The sequence below is a fragment of the Antechinus flavipes genome, chromosome 4 (genome assembly GCF_016432865.1).
Source record: "Antechinus flavipes isolate AdamAnt ecotype Samford, QLD, Australia chromosome 4, AdamAnt_v2, whole genome shotgun sequence".
In the NCBI taxonomy this organism is placed as follows: domain Eukaryota; kingdom Metazoa; phylum Chordata; class Mammalia; order Dasyuromorphia; family Dasyuridae; genus Antechinus; species Antechinus flavipes.
This window is the reverse complement of record NC_067401.1, coordinates 88469262-88493657: the sequence shown is the minus strand read 5'-3', so window position 1 is coordinate 88493657 and position 24396 is coordinate 88469262. Positions and strand designations below refer to the sequence as shown.

The window sequence follows — 24396 nt, the reverse complement described above, 5'->3', positions numbered from 1 at the left end:
ACACACACACACACATACACACACACACACACACACACACACACACAAACAAGATAAAAATAATCTATTTGTATTATGCATATAAAATATTTGTATTATGGATAACTAGCTTCTCACTACATAACTATATACTGGCCTGGAAATTAAATGAGGAAAAAGATTGGTTTACAGAATTTTTTAAAAGTGACTAAATGAGAAAACCTAGCAGTTGACCATGATGGAACAGGAAATATCTAAATTAACATATTTAGCCCCTGAAATCTCTGGAAACGTTTCTCTGTATAACCAGATATAGCTCCAAAGAAGAAAAGAGGGAGGTAAATTTTAAATCAATATAAGGGGAAAATGATCAATGTGATTTGAAGGGTTCTTTTAAAAGGCCTTAGGACACCCAAAGTATCCCTCCCCTACTGGTACTTAGAATTTTAATATTATAGATTACAGTACATTTATATCATATAAATTTAACATACAGGAATTCAACTATATATACTTTGAAGAAGAAAAGATAGAAAGAGAAAGGGGAAAGAGAGAAAGAGAGAGAGAGAGAGAGAGGTAGTATGCAAAAACAGAGATTTATATGGTCAGTCTTCTGAAGGAGGCTTTCCTGTCTGAAGGACTCCCAGCCTTCCTAAATGAGTCCTCCCAGTATTATAATAAAAAATTTTTCAATATTGTTGTAAAAATCGTTTTGGCTTTACATTTGAGAATTGCTTCCTTAACCCTTTTCTTCTATCCATCTGTTCTAAAATGCCTTGATGCCAGGGATCCAGAGCTCATTCTTACTGTTCTATTCCTTTTCTCCATGATACCATCTCTGCACCCCAAACACCAACCCAGCCACTAGCTCACAAAACATATAATAGCTAGTCAGTGACCCTTTATGTAATGGGCTGAGGCTTGAGTTGATGCACTGAGGTCCCAAGCACATGAGGCTAATAGTAACTGGATCATACTCTATTAATATATAAGCTTGGAGAAAGAATGGCCCCAACCCACTCTTCGTGCAACTCCTGATGTGTTGTATAGGAAATGACGATTCTGGTGGGTGGAGGCAGGGGAGTGAAAAAGGAAGGGGAGGAGAGCTCAGCCCTCACTTGCTCTGCTAGCTGGCTTCCTGTCGCAGCTTCCCATATTGCTATCGCAATCCTTCTTGCCCATATTGCTATCGTAATCTTTTTTCACCTCTTCACTTGAATAAAGACTGAAGATTTTTCCCTTAACTTGAGTTCCTGACTCCAGCTGATTTTAAATACGCGATCATTACACCTTTAGATGATGGGAGGTGGGGCATAATAGAGTGAACATGAACAAATAAGAAGAAACAATAATTTGAGTACATTTGGGAAGTAGGACTAATTTTCCTAAGGTGCAGTTCTGATTATTCCTATATTCCCTCTAGGATTAAATATAAGCTCCTCTGCTCTCTTTGTAAGGACTTTCACATCCTGGCCCCAAACTACTTTTCCAAACTCATGCAATACTCCCTATCTTATATTCTACAATTCAGTCCAATTGTCCTTATTGATCCTCACAAATGGCATTCTGTTTGTGCAGTTTTATAATCACTCTCTCTTGTGACTGGACTGACTTCATACTCTATTTCTGCTTCTTAGAAGTTTCCTTTACACCTCTCTATAAATGACATCTTCTGCATAAAACTTTTTATGATATCTCTAGCTATCGATGCCTCTGACTCCATTAATGTATATTTATTTTGATGAGAGACAGCATGCTAACCCCTGAGTTAGGAAGACAAGGTTCAAGAACCATCTCTGATTCAACTGCCTCTGTGGTCCTGGGAAAATCATTTAACCTTTCAGTGCCATAGACATCTCTCTAAGATTAAGACACTCAAGGAATCTTTAAGACATCTTGCAGAGAAGGCACTGACCTGAATGTAGTAAATGAGTTTCCTCACATGGGAATTCACTAGACCAGGGAAATTTTAGGCTTAGTCATTATCCCCTATATCCGTTGTCATCCCTGTTAGAATGTAAACTCTATGAGGTACTGGTTATTTTTTTGTCTTTGTAGTCCATCCTTCTGGCACAGGGTCTGAGAAATTATAGTCTACTATGTCAGACCCTATGCTACACAAGAGTTGAGATTCAAAGAAAGGCAAAAAAAGTTCTCTCAAAGAATTCACAGCCTAATGGGAGAGGATGGATTTTTGTAGGCAAGACAATTGCAGCCATTGAAGAATACGACTCCCAACCTTTGTGGAATAAGAAAGATGGTGAGGATTAAATGGTAAATGATATCAGATAAAACTGTCAATCTGGTTGCTAATTATAGATACAGAACAGAGGAGAAAAAACAGAAAAGTCTGGGTTAGTAGTTGAAAATTAATATCAATTGTAGTCTTTTATGTAAACTGATTATAATTAGTAATTAATTACTATGGAACACAATAATATACACATATAAACACAAGTATAATTAGAATTCTGCTAGATAACTGAGTTAAGTTTGATTATAGAAGATATATATGCATATACTCCATCTTCCTACTTTGTTATTCATGCAATGTGGGCATCTTATCATGATTAGCTAATACTTAAGAACATTAGTTTTTTTATGGTCCAAATATTGGTACTGTTTATACAGTATTAAGAGCCAAGCACACTTTAAGAACCTAACACTTTTAAAAAGGACTCATTTTGATGACATGATTGAATCATTTTGTTTGTTTTCTAGGTGCCTGTCTCCCTGAATTCTCAAGACTTAGAATTCCAGATGATCATGCTATTTCAGATTTATCCATGTATAATTACATAGAGGTAAGGGAGTAAGTCCCTTAATCTTGAAAGACTAGAAATTTTTGCTTCTAAGAAGTGATTATACCTCAGCTTTTCCTTCTTCCTTTACTTATGGTATTGTTTTCCCAGTTTCCCTTTTTGTCTTTAGCACCATAAATTTATAAGAAAGAGGGAAAAAAATCTCATTCCTCTGAACATTTCTTAAGAGACAGTGATAATAATTGCAAATGTTTATATAGATTTAAAATTTGCAGAGGAGTTCATATATTTCATCTCATTTAAGCTTCACAACCATCCTATGTGAAAAGTCTTATAGATATTATCCTTTTTTTACAAGAGGAAAGTAAGCATCAGAGTAAATGACTTGCCCAGTTAGTGTCTAAACCAGGATTTGAACTCAGATCTTAATTCTTAAGTCAGGCACTTGGTATATTATGTTACTTAACTTCTACTAAACATGACAGAACTTCTTTAGATATGCTGTCTAATGCTTTGTAGACTCTGGTCTAAGACATATACTCTTCCTCATTATATATATATATATATATATATATATATATATATATATATAGAGAGAGAGAGAGAGAGAGAGAGAGAGAGAGAGAGAGAGAGAGAGAGAGAGTGTGTGTGTGTGTGTGTGTGTGTGTGTGTGTGTTGCTTTAGGTAAAAGGAGATGAGGGCCTGAAATAATGTGATATCCATATGAATGGAAATATGAAAGACTTGGTGGAAGTAGAAATAACAAGATTTGGCTACTGATTGGATATATAGAGGAGAGTGGCAATTACTTTGATGTATCAGCTAATTGCAGGCAGCTAGGTGGTTCAGTGACAAAGCACTGGTTCTACAGTCAGAAAGATTTAGTTCAAATCCCAGCTCAGATGCTTATTGGCTGTGTGATTAGGCAAGTCACCTTATCTCAGTGCCTTACTCCACAATAGAAGGTAATGGCAAATCGCTCTAATATCTTTGCCAAGAGACCCCCACGGACAATATGGTCCACAGGATCACTGAACTACAACAAACAACTAGCCAATTGGTGTTCAAAGTTGAATTACATTGTAGAAGAAACTTACATGAGAGACTTCCAAAGTGAGAGATGTTTATTGAAGGATAGAAAGGACATGTGGAAAGTAGCAGCCTTGTGATCTGTCCTCACCACTCTTGCAGTGATGATCCCATTCATCATAAGTGATTCTAAGCTTTAGCTTCCTGCACTGTGAATCATGCTACAGACCCCACTAGGGTCAAATGTTCATGACAACAGGTAAGATTTCCTCAGGGTTGATCTGTTCCACAACTCAAAGATTTTTATGCTCTTTTTGGAAGCCAGAATAAACAAATATAGAGTTTTGATGAGGGATGAAGAAGATAGAGAAAAGTGGCTGTGGAGAGTGGGGAAAAATAAATAGATTAGGGTGGTGTAAAAGGTCTGCCTTATACAGTGAGAGCTCAGGTGACACAACCACATAAATTTATAGTGGAGCCAGTTAGTAGATTTTATGATATTAATTCATAGAAGACCATACCATACCTAACAGGTAATATGCTTTTATTATGGTTGACTGATTGAAGTATTTTATTATAGGAAAGTTTCATAATATTTTCCTAATAATCTTTTCAAAAACAAGATAAATATAAGAGAGAACAGGCCAAGAATTTGGATGTAGTCTCTGAACTGCCTTTCAACTCTTTGGGATGAATGGTTGCCCTAGGCAAATTAAGTGATAATAGAAGCATTAATTTTTATATACTAACAGGAATGCTTCAAACCTTTTAGCACATAGATCATTGCCAGTTCAGGTTCAATAAACCCTCTATGAAAGAGACATCTATATTGACCCTTGAAAAGACCAGATACTATATAATGAATGTCTAATGGAAAGCGCCCTGGACCTGAAGTTGAGACAAGACTAGTCCTAGTTCTTTACTCTAATTAACTAGTTATGTGACTTTGGGCAAATCACACAAGTTCTTGATGTTTCAGTTTTCTCAAGCAGGAATATTTAAACTATAAAAGAGGGTAGTTGTGGATCATAGAATGTGTAAGTGGTTCAGTGGGTAGAGTGAAGGCCTGGAATCAGGAATACTGTACTGATGTGTGAGGGATTCAAAGTGAAAAGGAATGAAGTTTTCAGTAGTGGTTAGAGAAACAGAGATGAGATCTTGATTTCTGTCCCTCCTCTTCCACAAAGATTTCTCAAACCACTTCATTTTTCTTAAAAACTTCTCACCAGATTGTAGGTTTTAGAGTTGCAAAGTACATCAGAAATCATCTACTAAACTCCCTTCATTTTAGACATTGAAGAAACTGAGGCTCAGAAAGATGGGGTTGTTGACAAAGCATCTCCTAATGTTGGCAGCAATATTTTCAATTTATCAGTATTTAAATGAGTATGACATTCCCAATGTCATGTTCTTTAGCAATTACAACTTGGGACAATTTCTTTACAAACAATAGTAAGGAAGTGAGGGGGCACCTAGGTGGTGCAGTGGATAGAGCACCAGTCCTGAAGTCAGGAGGACCTGAGTTCAAATCTGGGTCTCAGACACTTAACATGTCTAGCGGTGTGACCCTGGGCAAGTTACTTAACCCCAATTGCCTCAGCAAATTGTTTTGCCTCAGCAAAACAAACAAACGAAACAAAACAATTAAAAAAATAAACAAGAATAAGAAAGAGAAAGAGCAGGAGAAAGAGTCATATCAAAAAGCACTTTCAAAGAAGGATTCTTGCATTTGTTTTAGATGCGAGCACATGTCAATTCAAGATGGTTCATCTTCCAAAAGAACATTGAAAAATGTCTTCATGCAATTATGCCATCTACCTTTATTCCACTCTACACTATGGTAAGAGTTGATTTAGATAATATTAGTCTATTTGTATTCTTTTTAAGGGAAAAAATACATTCTTAATATTTGCTTATAGGTCACTTTTTCCAGAATACGATACCATGAAGCAATTCTACGGTGGAATTGGCAGAAAAAGGTGAGAGATTCCGATTTTCACCATTCTAAAGCAGCTTTGTTGTTTCAGAGTCTCCATATCACAATGACTGGGAATCAAGAAAAGATAGATTCAATTTCCACCTCCAATAAACTTGGAATGGTGTGACCATGAGCAAGCCACTTAACTCTGATACACAGTTTTCTAAGGTTACAATTATATTTGGTTTGCTTATATGTACAAAGAAGTTGCTCTTCAACATAGAGCCTTGACATATAATATATATTATTGTTTCATATATGCCTCTATCAATGTCTCTTTCCAAAGAATTAGGAAATAGAAGTATTAAAATCTTGAGCCTACCCTCTTTTTTTCCCTGGAGGCAATTGAGTTTAAGTGACTTGCCCAGGGTCACACAGCTAGGAAGTGTTAAATGTCTGAGATCAGATTTGAACTCAGGTTCTCCTGACTTCAGAGCTGGTGCTCTATCTACTGCGCCATTTAGCTGCCTTGAGCCTGTCCTCTTAAAATTGAATTGTGTGCCTTAAAAATTAAAATGGTTTTGGCCATGAAAGCACCTTGATTATTGGGATAAATCAGAGAGAAAAGCTAATAAGAGCATTTGAAGGGAGAAGTAATGAAAAAAGTCAACAGCACATTGAATGATACCTTTTTATTTTTGTAAGTTGAGTCAGTCCTGTGATTGGTATTGTACAAGTATTTTTTTTTTTAATTGACTCAATAAACTTAGCTATGGTTCAAACCACCATGTTCCATGGTTATAAGGTATTTAAATAGTTTTGTAATGCCATTAAAAGAAAAAATGTTCTCCCTCAATATACAGAGTGTGCCAAAAGTCTTGGTGGTGTTTTAACTTTTGATAGCTTAAATAATCACCCATTCATCCATCTAGTTTGGGGGGCAATCAGGAGGTCCCATATCTATGCTAAATAACACACCCATTTTTCCCCTAATTTGACATTTTTTTTAAAAAATCCAATTAAATTCAGTAAATCTGGAAGTTTCAGCCTTAAAGTTCCAAAACAAACAAGGAAATAAAAATTTCACAACAATTCTGTATCACCTTGCTCCTGGGTTACATCTATATTCTGGAAATAGATAAAAAGATAAGATAAAATGCATAGATAGTTAAAGATATACAGAGGTATGTTTAAATAGAGATATGTAAGTCTACTGGCCAGTAGATTGGCACAGCAGATAAAGTGTCAAGATTGAAATAAGGCAGATTCATTTTCTGGAGTTTAAATCTGGTCTCAGATATTTACTAGCTCTGTGACCCTACAAAAGTCACTTAACCCTGTTTGTCTCAGTTCCTCATCTGTAAAATGATCTGGAGAAAAAATGGCAAACCACTCCAGTATCTTTTGCCAAGAAAACCCCAAATAGGGTCATAAAAAGTTGTATATAACTGAACTGCCACAAGATATGTTTATCTCTATCTATCTATTTAGTAGAATAGCATGTCTAAAATTTTATAAACTTCCTTTCCTATTACTATTTCTGAACCAGTACAATGTGCAAGAGCTACTCAATAAAAGAGCTTTTGGGAATGGAGTGTGAAAATTTGTTTTCCAAGTTTTCCAGGATCACACAACTCAAATAGGACTAATTAGGCTTAGCCATCTAATCAGTTTGGGCTGCAAATTAAATATCATATTAGGGCTCCTGTTTAAGTGAATCATTCCAATCTACGTTCAGCATTTCTTTGGTCAAAAGGAAATGTTCATAAAAAACTTGGCTTGAATGGGTGGATAGAACTATCATAAATTGCTAATCTTGCATTTAAACACATAGCATCTTAGAAATGAAAGTCTTTACTTGAAATTTCTGATTATTTAAGAAAAAAAAATTTCTTTATTTCAAAAGATCTCTGGCTTCATTGATATGAGTATCTCCTGCTAAGGATATTTCTTGCACTTATCCTAGACTATTTTTCAGAGAGGTCAGAGGTATAGCCCATTACTGGATGGTGCCAGTTTGGTTAGAACCTGTCAGCCTTTAAGAAGCCAGATCTAGCTGGTTGCTGCAATGAAGCATTGAAGGTGTATACCTTAGTGGAGATTTAGGTCAGTTAGGAAATTCAGGATTCAATATCTTTATATTGAATGATAACTTGGTAAAAGTATACAGATAAAAAAGTGGTTTTTTGTTGTTTTTTGTTTTTTGTTTTTAATGAAAAAAGGCCTTTGATAAGGGCCCTTTGACTCTGTCGAGAGTGAGTTTGTTATTTTAAACCCAGAACTGGAAGTTCAGAATAGTTAATGTTTAAGCAATCACAGAATATTCTTCCAATATTTTACCAGGCCCAGGAAGCAAGTTAATTTATTTTTCTCTGAATATGTGCATTGTTATTGATTAAGACCCAATTTCTATTTAAGAGACATAATAATTCCCATTTGATTTTATAGATAAGTGAGTCTTGATCATCAGTTAAATAAGTTGAGCTTGTACCTATGTCCATACCAGCACAACTAAATCAGTAGGGATCATGTTAGGCCAAATCTGACCATACTAATACATGAACACAATCCCAGGGCAAAGATCACAAAGCTTTGGTGAAACAGGCTGAGTCAGGCAAAACCCACAACTTTAGTAAACCCTGGCTCTCATTTCTTATTCTAGAACTGACCTCTCTGGCTTCCTCTAATGGATTTCTTACTGCACAATTCTTCCTTTCCCAGGGCCTATGTGCCATCTCCTATATGTTTGGGGTTCCTGATTATTTAAGAACCCCAACGAGTCAGGGCAAAACTCCAGATTGGATACTTTCTTTACTCTTTACCCTCAATAAAATACTCTGTATTTTTATGCTTTCTAATATTTAGCAAGGAAAGTCATTGTATAATATTGTTCCTGATTAAGTATTAATTAGATAAAAAACACTGTTCTTTCAACAGCATGGTTCTACTCCATGGAAGTATTATGTAGTGGTAAGAGTCGCAGATTTGCAATTGAAAAAGCTGGATTCTATTCCTGGCTCTGCTACTAATGAGTGACATGATTTGGGGGTTAGTCATTTTATTCCTGGGGTTGCCACTTGTTCTCTAAAATGAAGGGCCTGATTTTTGTGGTCTGTATGAATTGCCCTCTATAGAAAAGGTCTATATGGAATGAATCCATTGGTGTGAATATCAGAGAACCAGAGGAGTCCAGTCAGGGAGAGAAAATTGCTTTAATCAGATCTTTTGACACCTTCAAATAATGTTCCACTCCTGTTGGGCTGGCCTTGCACTTCCTCTCTTCTCCCTTGAGATTTTTCTCATCAGAAGTCTCCATTTACCTTTCACCTCAGGTCCTTAGCTCTCTCTGATGTAGTTCTAAAGCTCAGAAAAAAAAAGTCCATCAGTTCAAATTCTGCCTGAATTTCCCAAATCATAGTCAGGACTCAATTTTACTGAGTGAATTAATAGCTCCTGCCAGAAGCTGCAGTTATTAATGCAGTAACGAATGTGGGATATCATTTACCTTGTAAAAGATGTGGGAAACTAAATGGCTGAGCAACTTGGCCTGGGTCAAGAAGATTGCTCTTTCTGAGTTCAAAACTGACCTCAGACACCAGCTGTGTGACATTGGGCAAGTCAATCCTGTTTATCTCAGTTTCTTCTTCTGTAAAATGAGTTGGTGAGGGAAATGGCAAATCTCCCCAGTATCTTTACCAAGAAAACTCCAAATGGGGCCACAAAGAATCGGATACGACTAAAAAATGACTCAAAAGTAAGATATGCCATGAAATTTGATTAAATTATATGTCCAAATGATTAAAATGCAACTGTCTGAGAACTGGAAAAATTCAGTCAGTTTGGCTATTCCACAATCCTCTCCACCCCATGACAGATTTGAACCATTTTCCTGTTTTATTGATTTTTTTTTCCTACATAAGACTCTGAATCAACACCTTATCATTTGTAGACTTATTCTGACAATGTTGCTTTGCTAGCCTAAGGCAATGTGTCTATTTTCTAAAATCTGGTTTGGGGAATGTGCCCTGCATCACAATAAACTTCCAGTTCTTTTTTCTCTGATTCTACAGTTTTGTGTAAGCAGGTTATTGATTAATTAATATAGGTTTACATCTTTAGAGTAGTTTACCAAGCTATTAGGCCTGATCTTTTCTACCCAAAGAGCAGAACTAAAGATACTTTTCCTTGTTCCTGCTTGTGGTTAATTTGGTTGAATACAAAAGGAAGTTGGTTCCTAACCAAGCTTGCTTGACTCAGTGTGGTTACTTTGAGTTTGCTGAACTTCTTCACTTGGATACCACAGTGATGAATAGATAGGAACATTTTATGCAAAATGCCTGCAAGATATTAGTACAAGAACTGCTTACTTTATATAGCAGGTCTTAGAATTTACCAGTTTACCAGAATAAAAAAATATATTTCCCATACATCTGCTATATTTAAGGCAGAGTCTAAGCACTGGGGGAAAACCCAAACTAAATGTTTTCTACCATTCCTTTCAAATTTCAAATTTATGAGCCAAAGACATGATTTCTGATCTTTGGTAGGAGGGGATAAGACAAATGTCTATAAAATGTTAATGAAAACTAGAGATATGTTTGAGAACAAAGCTTGGGAGAATGAGGGAAACCTTGAACTAAGCTTGCAATGCTTTGTACATAGTTAGAGTTTTAATACGTTTGAGGAATTGAATTTTCAAAAGGAAAATCACAAGCAAAAGCCTAGGTTTCTCAACAGATTTTGATTTCCCATCAACTGAAACCATAACAACATCATCTTTCCTTCTAGGTTATAAACAAAGGACTCTTTTTCTTTGGGACAGCAACAGCCCTAAGTGGTACCTGCTTATTTGTAACTTACATGTCACCAAAGGTCCAACTGAAGATGCTGTGGAACTGGATCACTTCTTTTAGGAACACTGAAAATCTGTTTTTGAAACTTCCATGGAATTAAAAGAGTGAATTCTAAATTGTTATATTGACTGTTATGAAAGGTTATCTAATAACAGATGATTGACTTTTTGGAAAAGATATCAGGCATTCACAAACATATATTGACCTTTATATCCAATTCACCATTTGAAGGTGGCCTACAAATTTAATGCCATTTTGAATTGTTCTTTAGTGCTATTTAAAAGCTTGTTTTAAAAAACAGAGTCTTCCTCCCCCGCCTTTTAAATTGAGAGCACTGGAATGATTTTTGGAAATTCAAGCCATAACATCGTCTTGAGAGTCCGAAATCATTTTATAGGTGATGCTGCTATCAATGAAATCCTCCTAGAAATTTTAAACTTTTGATTGAATTTCAATAGATTATATATGAAAACTTTATAGTAAGACTCTGGTACATCACTAACCTATATGGGAAGTATAACCTATTGTATATTCTGTTAGACCCAATAGTAAATAAAGTATTTCTTTTGTTAACACTATCTGTGGATTTCTGTCATAGAAATAAAAAAGGCAATAGAGCATATGTCTGATTCCTCCTGAACTATGGGAAGATCGCTTCTCAACCGTTTTTATCCATACCTACCTCTTTGGTAAAATGAATTGGAATTTCTTACATTATTCTATTAACTAATTCATATTGTGGATAAGAAGATGAAAAATTAATATTATGTTGTGCCAGCACCATAATTTTTAAAAAGGTCATTGGTTTGGCCCTACGCGAAGTCATCTGAGGGATAAATGCACATTTTGCTCAATAGAGCTTTCTGGTACTTTCATAGGTTTCTCTAAGTCTAGGGTTCAGACATGAAGAGAAGCAACCTGATTTAGTGGAAAGAACATTGGGATGAGAATGAAAATGGAAATGAGAATGGGTAGACTTGAATTCTAGTCTAACATAAGTTATTTTTTAGCTCTTTCTAGTTTCCTCTACATATGAGGGAGTTGGAGTAGGTAATCTCTTAGACAACTTCTAGCACATCATTCTGAGTTTCAGGTAACTACATAGAGCTCTAAGAATGTAAAGTTTGAAAATGCTCTTTTTCTCAATTTTACACAATGCGTTTCTGAAAATATTTTATGCATGATTTATAGTATTGTGTCAATACTATTTTGTGAGAAAAAAATTATATAAGGCAGTTAGTTAGTAGGACCTTTTTAGTTCCAGAAAGGCCATGACATGGCTCAACAAATAATTTTATTTAACATTTTATACACTTCAATTTCTGTACAAAAAATAGAAAAATGTGAAATATTTTGAAATGTAAGCAGAGATCCTTTATTAGAAACATGAAACAATGATTTATTTCATTTTAGACCTTCAGTGATTATTTTGCCAACTTGACTTTTTAGCTTTAAGCTGTGATTGGGCTAATCCCTTAGCATGACTTTCAAAAGCACTTCTTGTGAAAACTTTTTCTTTGGTTCTTCTCTCCTCAATATACTAAGATCTCAACTCTGAAGTTCATGAAACATACAAAACGCTACTCTGGCAAGTTAACAATTATCCCAGTAATAAAAACTTAACAATAAAAATGAAATAATGACAGTTAGAACAAATATTTTTCTTCTAGGTCTAGGGAAGAAGGTGGCATAGTGAAAAAAAAACAGTGATCTTTTACTCATAAGACTAGGGTTTAAATTCTGACTTTTTATTACTGTGACCTTGGAAGGAAAATCTTAACTTCTTTAAACGTATATTAAATGAAAGGATGTGAGTAGGTGAACTCTAAGATTTATTCTAGCTCTAATATTCTATAATTCTGTGTGGCATTGTAGAAGCCATGTTAATTTCATGATTTCAAAACAATCTTTTTTTGGTTGTACACTTATCTGGAAAGAATAGCCTCTTCTCCAAATCCTGATCACTGTCTAATCCACCATAGATGCTTTACTAATACAATTCTTCTCTATGTGTGTTCACTTAGCACTACATGTTTGGCAGATATATATGGAAAACTATCAAAATGATTAACAATCTCACATCATATTTTTAATGCATGTAGGTATGATTCTACCCTAGTAAATGCCATCTTCACCAGATAAATTTTCTGATAATGCAGAATTATACATTTTAGGTTCCAGAAAAGTATTTATTAGTATCATCTTAGAGTATAAGACTAATGTTTTTATTTCCAAAATGATCTAGCTCTCTAGAGGAAAAATAGAGCAACAACAAGAGTTGTGCTCAGCAGCATATCTGTATTAACCTGCTATTTGGTTATCACTGGTACACATAACATTAAAGCCTTCTGACAACATCAAGTTTCCATTTATTACAAACTTAGGAGACACTTATAATTTTCATTTTAGAGCTGGCTAGTCATTATATCACATTTATAAAGAAGACAGATGGACATAGTAGTTAGCATAAAAGAGCACTCTCTAGCTACAATTGGTGACAGTTTTCCCTACCCATTTTATGCATAAATGTAAGATGCAGATATTTTGAAAGACATATCAAAACAGAGGGAGAAAGCATCACAAGCACTAGAAAGTTACAGCATTTAGAAACATTTGGAATAAAAATATTCATCATATTTGGAAATTGATGACTCCTGACTCTCTACCAAGTTGTATGGCCTTGTAATGTAATCTCCCTGGGTCTCAGTTTTATCACCTGTAAAATAAGGAGATTGGACCAGATAGACTTTAAGATCCTTTCCAGCTCAAAATAGTCCTCTAATCTTCTCATGTCATGAAGTCATATTTTAGTACATAGAGCACCCATTGACTAAAACCATTGCTCAAGTTACTTTCTGAGGCTAGTGAACATAACTGGACTTCAACTGAGTTAATGCATTTTTTTTTTTTTAATCAACTCACAGTAGAACAAAAGTCCTCTGAGGAATTTCATCACAGTCTTCAAAATTAAAGATCAGAAGCTGTGTCTACTGAGCAGAATCCTATCTTTTACCGTCTCCCTCCATCCTTAGAGAGGTCGAACTTGAATCACATTCACCTTTGTCCCACTGTTTTTGTCATTGTCATCAATCATCTGTGTCTCATCACTGGTGATGATAAAGATGATGGAGGAGGAGCTAAAAGTCACTTTCTTCTTTGGTCGGTCTCCAACTTTCTGGGACATCACTATAGGTCTGATCTGCTTTTCAGTCCTGATGACAGCTCTATCTTTCTTGGGCTGTTGAAATTTCATTTGCCTGAAACACAGGAGCTGTAAAAGGCATCTTCGAAACTGCATAGAAAAAGAATTAAGACAGCATAATGTCAAATTAAAGGTCTTCCATCTCAGTTGTCAGTCAAGAAAATGATATCAAAATTATTCTGAAACTTGGGTGTTTCTTGAGGGAAGGGAAAGTAAATTCCCTAAGTGTAAATATTTTTAGTTAACCCTGTGTATTCCTCCTAAAATAACTAACAACAAAACACATTTTGTTGAAACCATAATCATATATTCATTCCCAATACAGATTCCATTAATTTTGCAATGATGCAAAAGGCCAGACTCACTCCCAGTTAGTCACATAATAAATAATAATAAGGGAAGCTGGGCCAAAAGATGTGAGTGATATATTCATCAGTTGTAAGCACTCTAAAAACAATTCTACAAAATTTCTGTTGATAAGTCCTTGGGATCATATTCATATTACAAAGTAAAATATATTTATGATGAGGAGGAGAATTTTGACCCATGATGGCTATGTGATGGCAAAGTCATTTTAACTTTTCAATGCTCCAGGAAAATTTCAAAGATTACAAATGTTTGAGCTTCTGATATGCTTCAGTAGAGGGAATTTCCTATTGTGGAAATTCCCTATAACAATGAAATCATAAATTTAATTTCTATCTCAAACTAGTCTTAAAACAGCAGATTTCTCTTTACCACTCATATTCTCTACATGATATTCCACTCAAGGTAATGTTACCTTATTGAGGTTGTCTTTGAATCTCCAGTGCCTTAGTAGAATAGTCTCACAGATATTAAGTGTTTAATAAATGTTTGTCCAATTGAGTTGAATAACTTTGTTTTTCCTACTTTTTTTATCCTACTTTTTATAGTCAGCAATTTCCTAATTATTGAAACATGCTTATTAAAGATTTGGTCTGAGGCAGATAAAACATTTTCTTTTTCTACTTGTATCCTCATGTTTACTCCTCTTACAGATGGAAGAATTAAATTGAAAAGAAATTGAAGGCTTTTCTTGGGTTTTGATTATCATTTGAGTTCAAATGATAACACGTGAAGTCCGAATTAGCTCCCTGGAGGCCTCAGAATCAGCCAGAGTCAGGATAAGCAAAAATCTTTGGTCTTTAGAGGGAGAAGTGAAGGGGATCAACAAAACTGCCACAAACTCTCCACTAACCTCCCTTTTCCTTGTACTCCTCCAAAGTGATTCTGGCTTGTCTTACTCCACCCCCTAATCCCTCCTGTGATTATCTGTATACACCAAAAGATCAAGCCAGAACAGAATAGTGAGAAGGGCCATTTTCCCAAACATATGCTAATAGAGTATTGTCCAATAGGTAATTAGCCTTAAGTGCTCAGTTGTTTGATTCCAGTGTACCTATTCAGAGTTTCAGCCCTTTGCAATAACAAAGGTCAGACTAATAACATTGTTTTTTACTGAGGCAATTGGAATTAAGTTGTCTAGGGCCACACAAATAGATAAGGTTAAGTGTCTGAGGCCAGATTTGGACTCAGGTCCTCCTGACTTCAGGGCTGGTGCTCAATCCACTATGCCATCTAGCTGCCCCAAGGCCACATAATTTTAGAATGAAGAGTAATCTCAGAGTTTATTTTGTGACCAATCAGGAATCTCTGGTAGAGGGGATTCGTGCCCACAAAGAAAACATTTTCCTTTACTTGGAGCTAAATAAAATATGTTTTCCTAGTTTTCAAATTCAAAACAGGAAATATTAACTATTTTTTAAAAGATGCAATAAATACTGCCTCTGAATTCCAGGAAAGTCTGCACTGAACTATTTAGACTCTTCTACATGGGTTTCTGCATTTTTTCATATTTATGTTATCTCCTCAACCAACTTATATTACTTCAGGTCAGAAACTATGTCTTATGTCTCTATATTTCTCATCATACCTAACACAATTGGAATGGAATAAAAACTTGATAAAAAGTTATTGGTGAATTAAAATATATGTATATATAAATGTATGTATATGCATAAACACACACACACACACACACATATATATATATAATTTTTTTTCCTCTTCTACATGATGTTCAGGTAAGGGAGAGATATAAATAAAAGAGTAAAAGACAGGTCAGCCAGGAAAGTGGGGAAAAGTCAGGACGAGGAATAGAGATAGAAAAGCAAGGGGAGAGAGAAAGATCAAAAGAAAAGAAAGAGAGAAGCTTAGTGGAATCAGAGGTTAGTATACACAGTCAACATCTCTTCTGTCATGTCAGATGATGTGATTTTAACCACTAGGTTACCTAATCTTAGAAATGCTGCCTTTGTGGAAGATATGGGCTTGTTTTAGAAATGCTGTATCTCTGCTTCTGGATTATTTTGTCCTACTTTATATTTTATGGCCAAGATACTGGCTCTAAAAGAATGATGGTAGTCCTCTGATTTTAGTTTAAATTTTAATGACCAATTGTAATAACTAACAATAGTTGTGAAGTGAGATGTCTCACCTAATGCCTAACACCAGCTAACCTCTAAATCATTAAATTAGCACATTAATGACATCATTGAGCCAATAAGTAATGATAGTGAAATTCTAAACTAACCACTCCCCAACAGCACCTGGTTTTCTCTTTCTTTTTCCTATGAAAATATGTTTGTCCCCCATTTTTTTTTCACTAATTCCATTTTGAAAGTTAGCCCACTGTCTATTATGTTTATAATAATAAAATCTTGGCCTCTTGATTTGGAGATGGTCTAAACCTACAAAGTTAAGACATCTTGCAAAACTGATCCTGAACCCCAATATTTTGGGGTCCAGTCCCATGTACCCCAAGATTTGGTGGCCCAAATGGGGAAAAGTCTAGCTTTACTTCTTCCAATTCAAAATAAGCCACTCTTTTCTCTTTTCCCCTCTACCCTATAGTTGAGATACACCTTAACATCCAGGAAGCTTTGTTGAGGTCTTCAGTGAGCTTTACACTCTGCATATTTCCATTCTAAAGATATTTGGTCTTGGAAATGCTTTTCACCCTTCCTAGGATGCTAAAGAAGACAAGTTGCTATAAGAACAGAAACCCTTTATGACTTGTTGCAAAGATGTGATGATCCATTTCTATCTCTATCCATTTGATGGTATTGCATTGTTATGTTTTCATCTGTATGTGTTGCATTGCCTTAACTAGACTGTAAGGACAGAAACTGTAGTTTGTTGTTGTATCTCTGTATTCCCTGTTGTGTCTAACTTACTCTGATTTTTACAGATGGCAAGTAAGCAATTTGGCTGACTGAGTTAATAACTCTAAAATGAACCTGTTGAGTCTATATCCAAAGTCAGTAAAATTTAAAGTTTCACAGGAAATTTATATATACCCTGAATTTATTTATTATTATTTTTTCTTCTTCCCGCTAATCCCTGATTTAGAGAATTATTCCCTAATGCTTCCCTGAATAGTCCCCAATATCTGATGATTAAAAAATATTCTGTTTGTTGTAAATCATACCTTTCTGCTCATGAAGATGTAGATAATTGGATTGTATGCAGTACTAGATTTGGCAAAGAGAGATGGTATGATAGCTACAGTTGGTGTGACCAGGCTGCCATAGCCATTTGCTATCAGGAAACAGATCACTGCATGAGGCATCCAACAGAACAGGAATGTTGCTATCATTAAAAAACACATTTTGGCCACTTTCTTTTCATATCTCAGGATTTTGATCACTTGGAGGGTTTGAAGCTCTTCAACACACCGAAGCTACAGAAAAGCAAAAAGAGAAAAAGTTGGAGAGAAAATGAAAGATAATTTAAAAAAAATAACAACTTTCATTGGAATAGCATTTATATCTTACAAAATCTCAGCACTTCTATTATCTGTTTTCATCCTGTTAACTAACTAGATGTTAACTAACAATTTGCGCCTAGAATAAGGAAAGTCTGAGTTCAAATCCTATCTCAAAAACTAATTTGGCTGTGTGATTCTGAGCAAATCACTTAATTTCCACCAAACAGTTTCTTCTACTGTAAAATGTGAATAATAATAGTTGTTGTGAGGAGCAAATGAAATAATACTTTGCAGATCTTAGAATACTGTCTAAATGTTAACTACTATTATTATAAGGCAGGTATTATGATCAGCATTTTACAAATGAATGAAATAAGTTTCAGAGAAATTAATCAAATCGCCCACTTTCCTCATCTGTAAAACAAGGGGATTGGACTTGGTGATGTTTCAGTTCTAATTCTATGATTCTATAAATTATCATTTTCTATAGGAAATATTCTCAAAGTATGAATGTAAGGCAAAGTGATAACTCTGTGTGTGTATAAAGATATAGATATAAAGATGTCCTTTCTATTCTCTAGGTTAAAAAGCTACTGAAATACTGTCTCTGCCCAATGATCAATGATCATTTCAAAGAAATTAAATTTAGGGGTAAACCACTGAACTGCAAATATAAGCAAGAACAAGCAAGAGTGAGACTACAAGCCAAATCCAAAACTTTTTGGACTGAAGGAAAGCAGGGACTCTAAAGGCAGAGATTAGGAGAAGATCCAATCTTGGAATAAGAGATCAATCTGTACAGAGTCCAAAAAGAGGAAGATGAAGCCTGAGGAAAAGCAAATGTTAGTTTGCCTGAATTGGAATAAATTAAAGCAGAGGTGTCATACACACAGCCTGTAGGCAGCAAACCAAATTAAGATGTATTTGGGAAATATTTAACAAAACAAATAAAAATACAACCAAACAAAGGTAACATTATATTTTAAAACTAAGCCAATCTGTGGTCTCTGAGGATCCTTATATACAAATTAATGAGCCCCCATTTCTAGGTGAGTTTCACAATAGTATACCAAAGGGAGTATTGAGTAATCTGCCTAGAATAGTTGGTCTGTTTCTCTTCCCAACTCTCTACTTATTAGCCATGTGAGCTTGGACAAATCATTTAATATTTGTAACTCTCAGTTTCTTGTACTGCTAAATGGGGAAGGTATCTGCCTTGCCTAACTCATTAGGCTATTTTGATTTTTAAATAAAAAACATATTTACTGATTATACAAATATACCTTTATCAAATTCTTACTGTTTTAGTTAGGGGAAAGATGAGGAAAGAAAGGGAGAAAATGTGAAATTCATTTTTTTTAACAAAAGAATGTTAAAATTTTCCTTTACCTATAATTAAGGGGGAAAAACTATTTAAATAAAAAAGAAAAGACACAAGATGGGGATAAAGAATTTTCTGTTTATCAAAAAAAAAAAACAAATAAATACACTTATAATGCAACCTAAAAATATATTTGGAAATTGCCAAATGCTACACAAATATGTAGTACCAGTGATATCTAAGTCTTCTTTATTTGTAAGATTATCACCTCAAATTGAGTAAAGAAGTTATGAGGAATGAAAATGAAAAAAAAAACAGAGCCCTGCTTTTCAACTCTTAACTATTTAGGTAGATACTGTCTTCATTTCTAAGAACCTGTATTGTAATGAATATTGTACATTATATTATAAGAATACAAGTCATTCTCCAAATGATAAATGATCAAACCATATGAACAGACAATATTCAGATGATGAAATTAAAACCATCCATAGTCATATAAAAATATGCTTTAAATCACTATTGATTAGATAAATGTAAATTAAAACAACTCTGAGGTACCACTTCACACTTCTCAGATTGACTAAGATGACAGGAAAAGATAATGATAAATATGGGAGGGGATGCGGGAAAACTGGGACAGTAATGCATTGTTGGTAGAATTGTGAACTGATCCAACCATTTTGGAGAGCAATTTGGAACTATGACCAAAGGGCTATCAAACTGTGCATATCTTTTGACCCAACAATGCCACCACTGGGTCTGTATCTCAGGGAAATCAAAAAGATGGGGAAAAGTTCATATGTGCAAAAAAGTTTATAGCAACTCTTTTTGTGGTATCAAAGAATTGGAAAATGAGCAGATGCCCATCAATTGGGGAATGGCTGAATAAGCTGTGGTATATGGAGGTAATGGAATATTACTGTTCTATAAAAAATGATGAACAAGATGATTTTAGAAAAGCCAGGAAAGATTTACATGTTGAGTGAAACAAGCAGAACCAGGAATATATTGTAAATAGTAACAAGAAGATTGTGTGATGATCAACTATCAAATACTTGATTCTTTTCAGTATTTCAGGTATCCAAGGCAATCCCAATAAACTTTAAATAGAAAACTCTATCTGCATCCAGAAAGAGAATTATGGAGATTGAATGTAAATCAGTTCATGCTATGTTCACTTCTTTTTTTGTTGTTTTTTTCTCTCTCCCGTGGTTTTTCTGTTTTGTTCTGATTTTTCTCTCCCACATGATTCATTAAAAAATGTGTATTTAAAAAGTTAATATACATGTATAGTCAGAAAAAATAAAACAATTAATAAAGGGGAAAATTGTGCATTATAACTCTGCTTTCAAAACAGAGCTCTAATTTAGTCTTTTCCATATGGCAAATCTAATAAAGAATCTGAATACATCTAAATTTGGAGAATTAAGATTTCTCATTCCTCAAGGCATAAAATATTTAGTAGGATAATTAACATAATCTAGCCACATTGACTTGGTTGGCCCTCCCTTGTTCATCTAAACTTCCTGTTTAGATGTAATCTTTGCTATTTACACTATCTTATAAAGGAGAGCTTCCAATCCTGTCAGCAGGATTTGTGACCCTGGAATTATATGTACGTTTTTGGAAGGTCATCTTTAATATTGTATAGGTTGATGTTTCTCTGGCATTTTTATTTAAAGAAGATACAAGTAAAAAGCCACTTAATTCTTGCTCCATAAGTGAAAGGGCTAATACATTATTGGCATGGCTACCACATAAGTAATTGCTAAGTATTCTGGGAGTCATGAAGATGAACTGGCAACTCCTTATCTATTACCTTTTACTTATTTATATTATCTGTCTACTTATCTGTGGTTAACAAAGAGTTAAGAAATCCATTCAAAAAGTTTTTTGGGGGGTCCCCAAATTTATAATTATATTATTAGGCCTCAAAAGGAAATAGAATTAAGGAAAGGCTAATACATTGTTAATGGATGTTAACATGATATTAATGAGAATTCCCATGGAATTGGAATGAAAAGTATTTTTCTATTCTATATAGATATCACCATTGCATAAAATTTCTATATCAAATAATTCAATAATTAATTCAATAATAAATCAAATAAAAAAGTAAAATTTAAGAAATGTGAGAAATTCTTTCCCTGCACCAAACTAAATGATGATAAAGATGTTAAATTTCACTAGTTATCTAAAAATAATATCAGTCTGAAAGCATTTATAATGTGTCAAAATTGTGGGATAGCTAAGGTGGTTCAATACATAGAGTGCTAGACCTGGAATCACAAAGACCCAGTTTCCTCATCTGAAAAATAAACTGGAAGAAAAAGTGGCAGACTCCTGCAGGATTTTTGCCAAAAAAAAAAAAGCCCAAATGAGGTCATGAAGAGTTGGACATCATTGACAACAATGTGCCAAAAACTGTGCTAAGCACTGGGGATACAAAGAAGGGCAAAAACAAGGTTCTTGCCCTCAAGGATCTCTCATTCTGAGAAGAGAGACAACAAGCAAATAATCGTGTCCACACAAAATGTTATTTATACAATGTAAACAAAAGGTAATCTCAGAGGGAGTGCCCTAGAATTAAGGGAAAATGGAAAAGAGCTTTGGCAAAACATGACATCAGAGTTGAATCAGAAGTAAGAAGGGAAATAAGAAGCCAGAAGTAAGGAGGGAAAGCATTCCAAGCATGAAGGCGACCGAACAATGGGGTTGTGTCATGTATGGGAATAAGCAAGCAGGCCAGTGTTGCTAGGTCACTGAGTATGTGTAGGAGACAGCAAGTAAGATTGTTTTGGTTTGTTTTTTTTCCTAAGGCAATTGGGTTAAAGCGACTTGCCCCGCATTACACAACCAGGAAGCATTAAGTGTCTGAGGTCATATTTGAACTCAGGTCCTCCCGACTTCAGGGCTGGTACTCTATCCACTGCATCACCATCTATCTGCCTGTAAGATTGTTTTGAAGGTAGAAAGGGAAATGGATTGTAAATGTGAACTGAGTATAAGTGAGGAGTAAAGGATAAGAGTGGGTGGGTAACTGATAGAATGATGATAATCTTGACAGGTATAATAGGAAAATTAGGAAGAATGAAAGGTTAGTGGGGGGAAAGATATGTTCTGTTGTGAACATAATTGAATTTGAGATTCGTATGGGATGTCTCAATAGCACATGAAAACCAGTGAAAGACTGATAAGATAAGCAGCAACTTTTTAGAGCTACAGTTTTCACTTCTTCAAAACAAGGTCAGCAATATTTTCATTACCTTCCTTCTTCATGGATCTGTAATAAATTGCTTTGTAAATCAGAAAGTGCTATAATTATTATTATTAGTGCTAATTCTTTTCTAAAACTCTCCCACAATGCTTCATCATGTCATGAAAATGATCTTGGGATAAGTTAGGAGACTGTAAACTCTAGGACTCAATCAAAAAAATCAACTTACCTTGTCCTTAAGAAGACCCATTATCAATCAATTGGCCATCTAGTTATAGAATTTTTTTTTTGCAACAGCCTCATGAAAAAAAGTTTTTATTTATATAAATTTATATATATATATATGTATATATGAAATTTTACACATATATGTGTATTTGCATATATTTTCTCATATTATCTTCACAATAATGTTGAGATTAAGTAACTTTGAGTTACCACCTAAAGTTAGATTTTCTAACTAATGCATATTTTACTGTATTACACTGTCAAGTTATATATTTAAAATGCCCAGATAAAAATATAAGGCCTATTAATAACTTTATGATTCCCTAATAGACATATGGGGGTATCAATTAGGATTTGTTAAGTCAAGAAAATGTAAAATTTTAAATTATGCTTAGTATCCTTAAAGGTTTATCAGAACCTTTCTCTTTCTCTCTGTCTCACTATTTCTCTCTCTTTGTATCTCTGACTCTCTGTCTTTCTCTGTCTCTTTGCCTCTGTCACTCATACTCTCTCTCTCTTTCTATTTCTTTTTCTGCCTCTTTCTGTTTTTTCTCTGTCTCTGTCTCTAACTAGTTCTGTCTCTCTAGCTCTGTTACTCTCTCTGTTTCTGTCTGTCTGTTTCTCTCTCTCTCTTTCTCTCTCTCTCTCTCTCTCTCTGATTCTCTCTTTCCGTCTCTCTGTCTCATATTCTAGACCATAAATCTTGAAAAATCCAATAGTATGTGATTTAAAAGTTCTTTATAGTAAAAAATTCCCCTAGATTCTCCATACAATAAGATTTTATAACTAGTTATCATGCATCATTACAATGGATATTGTTTCACAGAAAATTTGACAATAATGGATTTGGTTGTTTAGAGGTTTCAACTCACCATTCGGATGGCGTATAGAATGTGGCCATAGCAATAGGCCATGACACCCACAGGCAACACCAAACAGCCAAGGAATAAGAAAAGCACAAAGGAAGAATCATTGGGGTCTTTGGATTTCCAGTCCACTGAGCAGCCTAGTCCATGGATTTCCAGAGTGTATCTGTTCCAGCCCAGAAGAGGAGCTCCAGTCCATACCAATGAATAAAGCCAGATATAGGTTATAGCTCTCCAGGCCCAGGAGAAATTAATCACTTTGGCATGGACAATTCGATTATAGCGCTCATAAGCAAGGACAGTGAGGGTCATGATGGAAACAATTCCTGAAAAAAAAAAAAAAAGAGTATATGGGAGAGCACAAAGAGACTCAGCTAATTGATGGAAATAACAATCTTCTTCATAGTGAAATCTTTAGAGTGTACAAAATTAACAATATAGTAATCAACATTTGATTCTCCTATGTTTAAAGTAACTTAGGATCCAAAGAAATCTCTGCTCAGACACAGAAAAGATAGCAATAGTCGTAACTATCACGTGCAATCCAACATGAAGAAAATAAGAAACCATTTTTCAATTTATTGCCAACTGGAAATCCTGGGATAAAAATGATAAAAGGAGACATCCTTTATTAATACCACTTATTTTTGTGCCCCCCTTTGGCTAAATCTGAATTTAGACAATGGAGAGAGTTTCCTTGGATCACACTGAATATTAAAAAATATCAGGGAAAAAATTGGAAAATATTTCTTAATATAAACTCCACTAGTTAGATTCAAGAAAAGTAAATGTTATCAAGATTATGATTGGCATGTTAAATTGACTTAATAGGGAGAAAGCTTACTGAAAGACTTTAGTACTTATAATAATTATGTAGATATATGAAGGATAATTGTGGGAGTGATGCAGCAGGACTCACAGGAAAGATAGTACCAAGACTTGTCATTATCACCCCTACTTGAAGGTAGGTCAGGATACCATCCTATTGAGATTGCTCCTATTCAAGCTCTCATTTAACTCAAAGGCTTATTTATGTTAGCTCAAGAGGAATATACATTATGATATATATCTATACATATTTATTTATACATGTGATATATATTTATACATATTTTCCTATTTATAGGAAACTTTTATTTGACTAGAGGATGTGATTATAGTACATCTCTCTATTCTGTGGAAAATTTAAACAGGATACTCCTCCCCTGTGTTTCAGCTATCACCAGAA

General features: G+C 34.6%; 2 protein-coding genes across 3 annotated transcripts in view; one reads left to right on the top strand and one right to left on the bottom strand.

Annotated features, from left to right (window-relative positions):
• The window catches only part of KMO (kynurenine 3-monooxygenase), an 87993-nt gene that overhangs the window by 34794 nt on the left and 28803 nt on the right, over positions 1 to 24396 (top strand). Inside the window, exons 12-15 of one of the 2 annotated variants that reach the window (XM_051993512.1) lie at positions 2701 to 2783; positions 5509 to 5610; positions 5690 to 5749; positions 10477 to 11119. In XM_051993512.1, coding sequence (XP_051849472.1) covers positions 2701 to 2783; positions 5509 to 5610; positions 5690 to 5749; positions 10477 to 10641 — 410 coding nt within the window. In that variant the 3' untranslated portion in view covers positions 10642 to 11119. Of the gene's footprint in view, positions 1 to 2700; positions 2784 to 5508; positions 5611 to 5689; positions 5750 to 10476; positions 11120 to 24396 lie in introns of those variants that run through there. The other variant, XM_051993513.1, reaches the window with a different exon arrangement.
• OPN3 (opsin 3) overlaps positions 11891 to 24396 on the bottom strand; it is a 56865-nt gene continuing 44359 nt past the window's right edge. The window contains exons 2-4 of the mRNA XM_051993514.1: positions 23175 to 23494; positions 17255 to 17506; positions 11891 to 13833 (exon numbers count right to left, since the gene is read on the bottom strand). Coding sequence (XP_051849474.1) covers positions 13570 to 13833; positions 17255 to 17506; positions 23175 to 23494 — 836 coding nt within the window. The 3' untranslated portion in view covers positions 11891 to 13569. The remainder of the gene's footprint in view (positions 13834 to 17254; positions 17507 to 23174; positions 23495 to 24396) is intronic.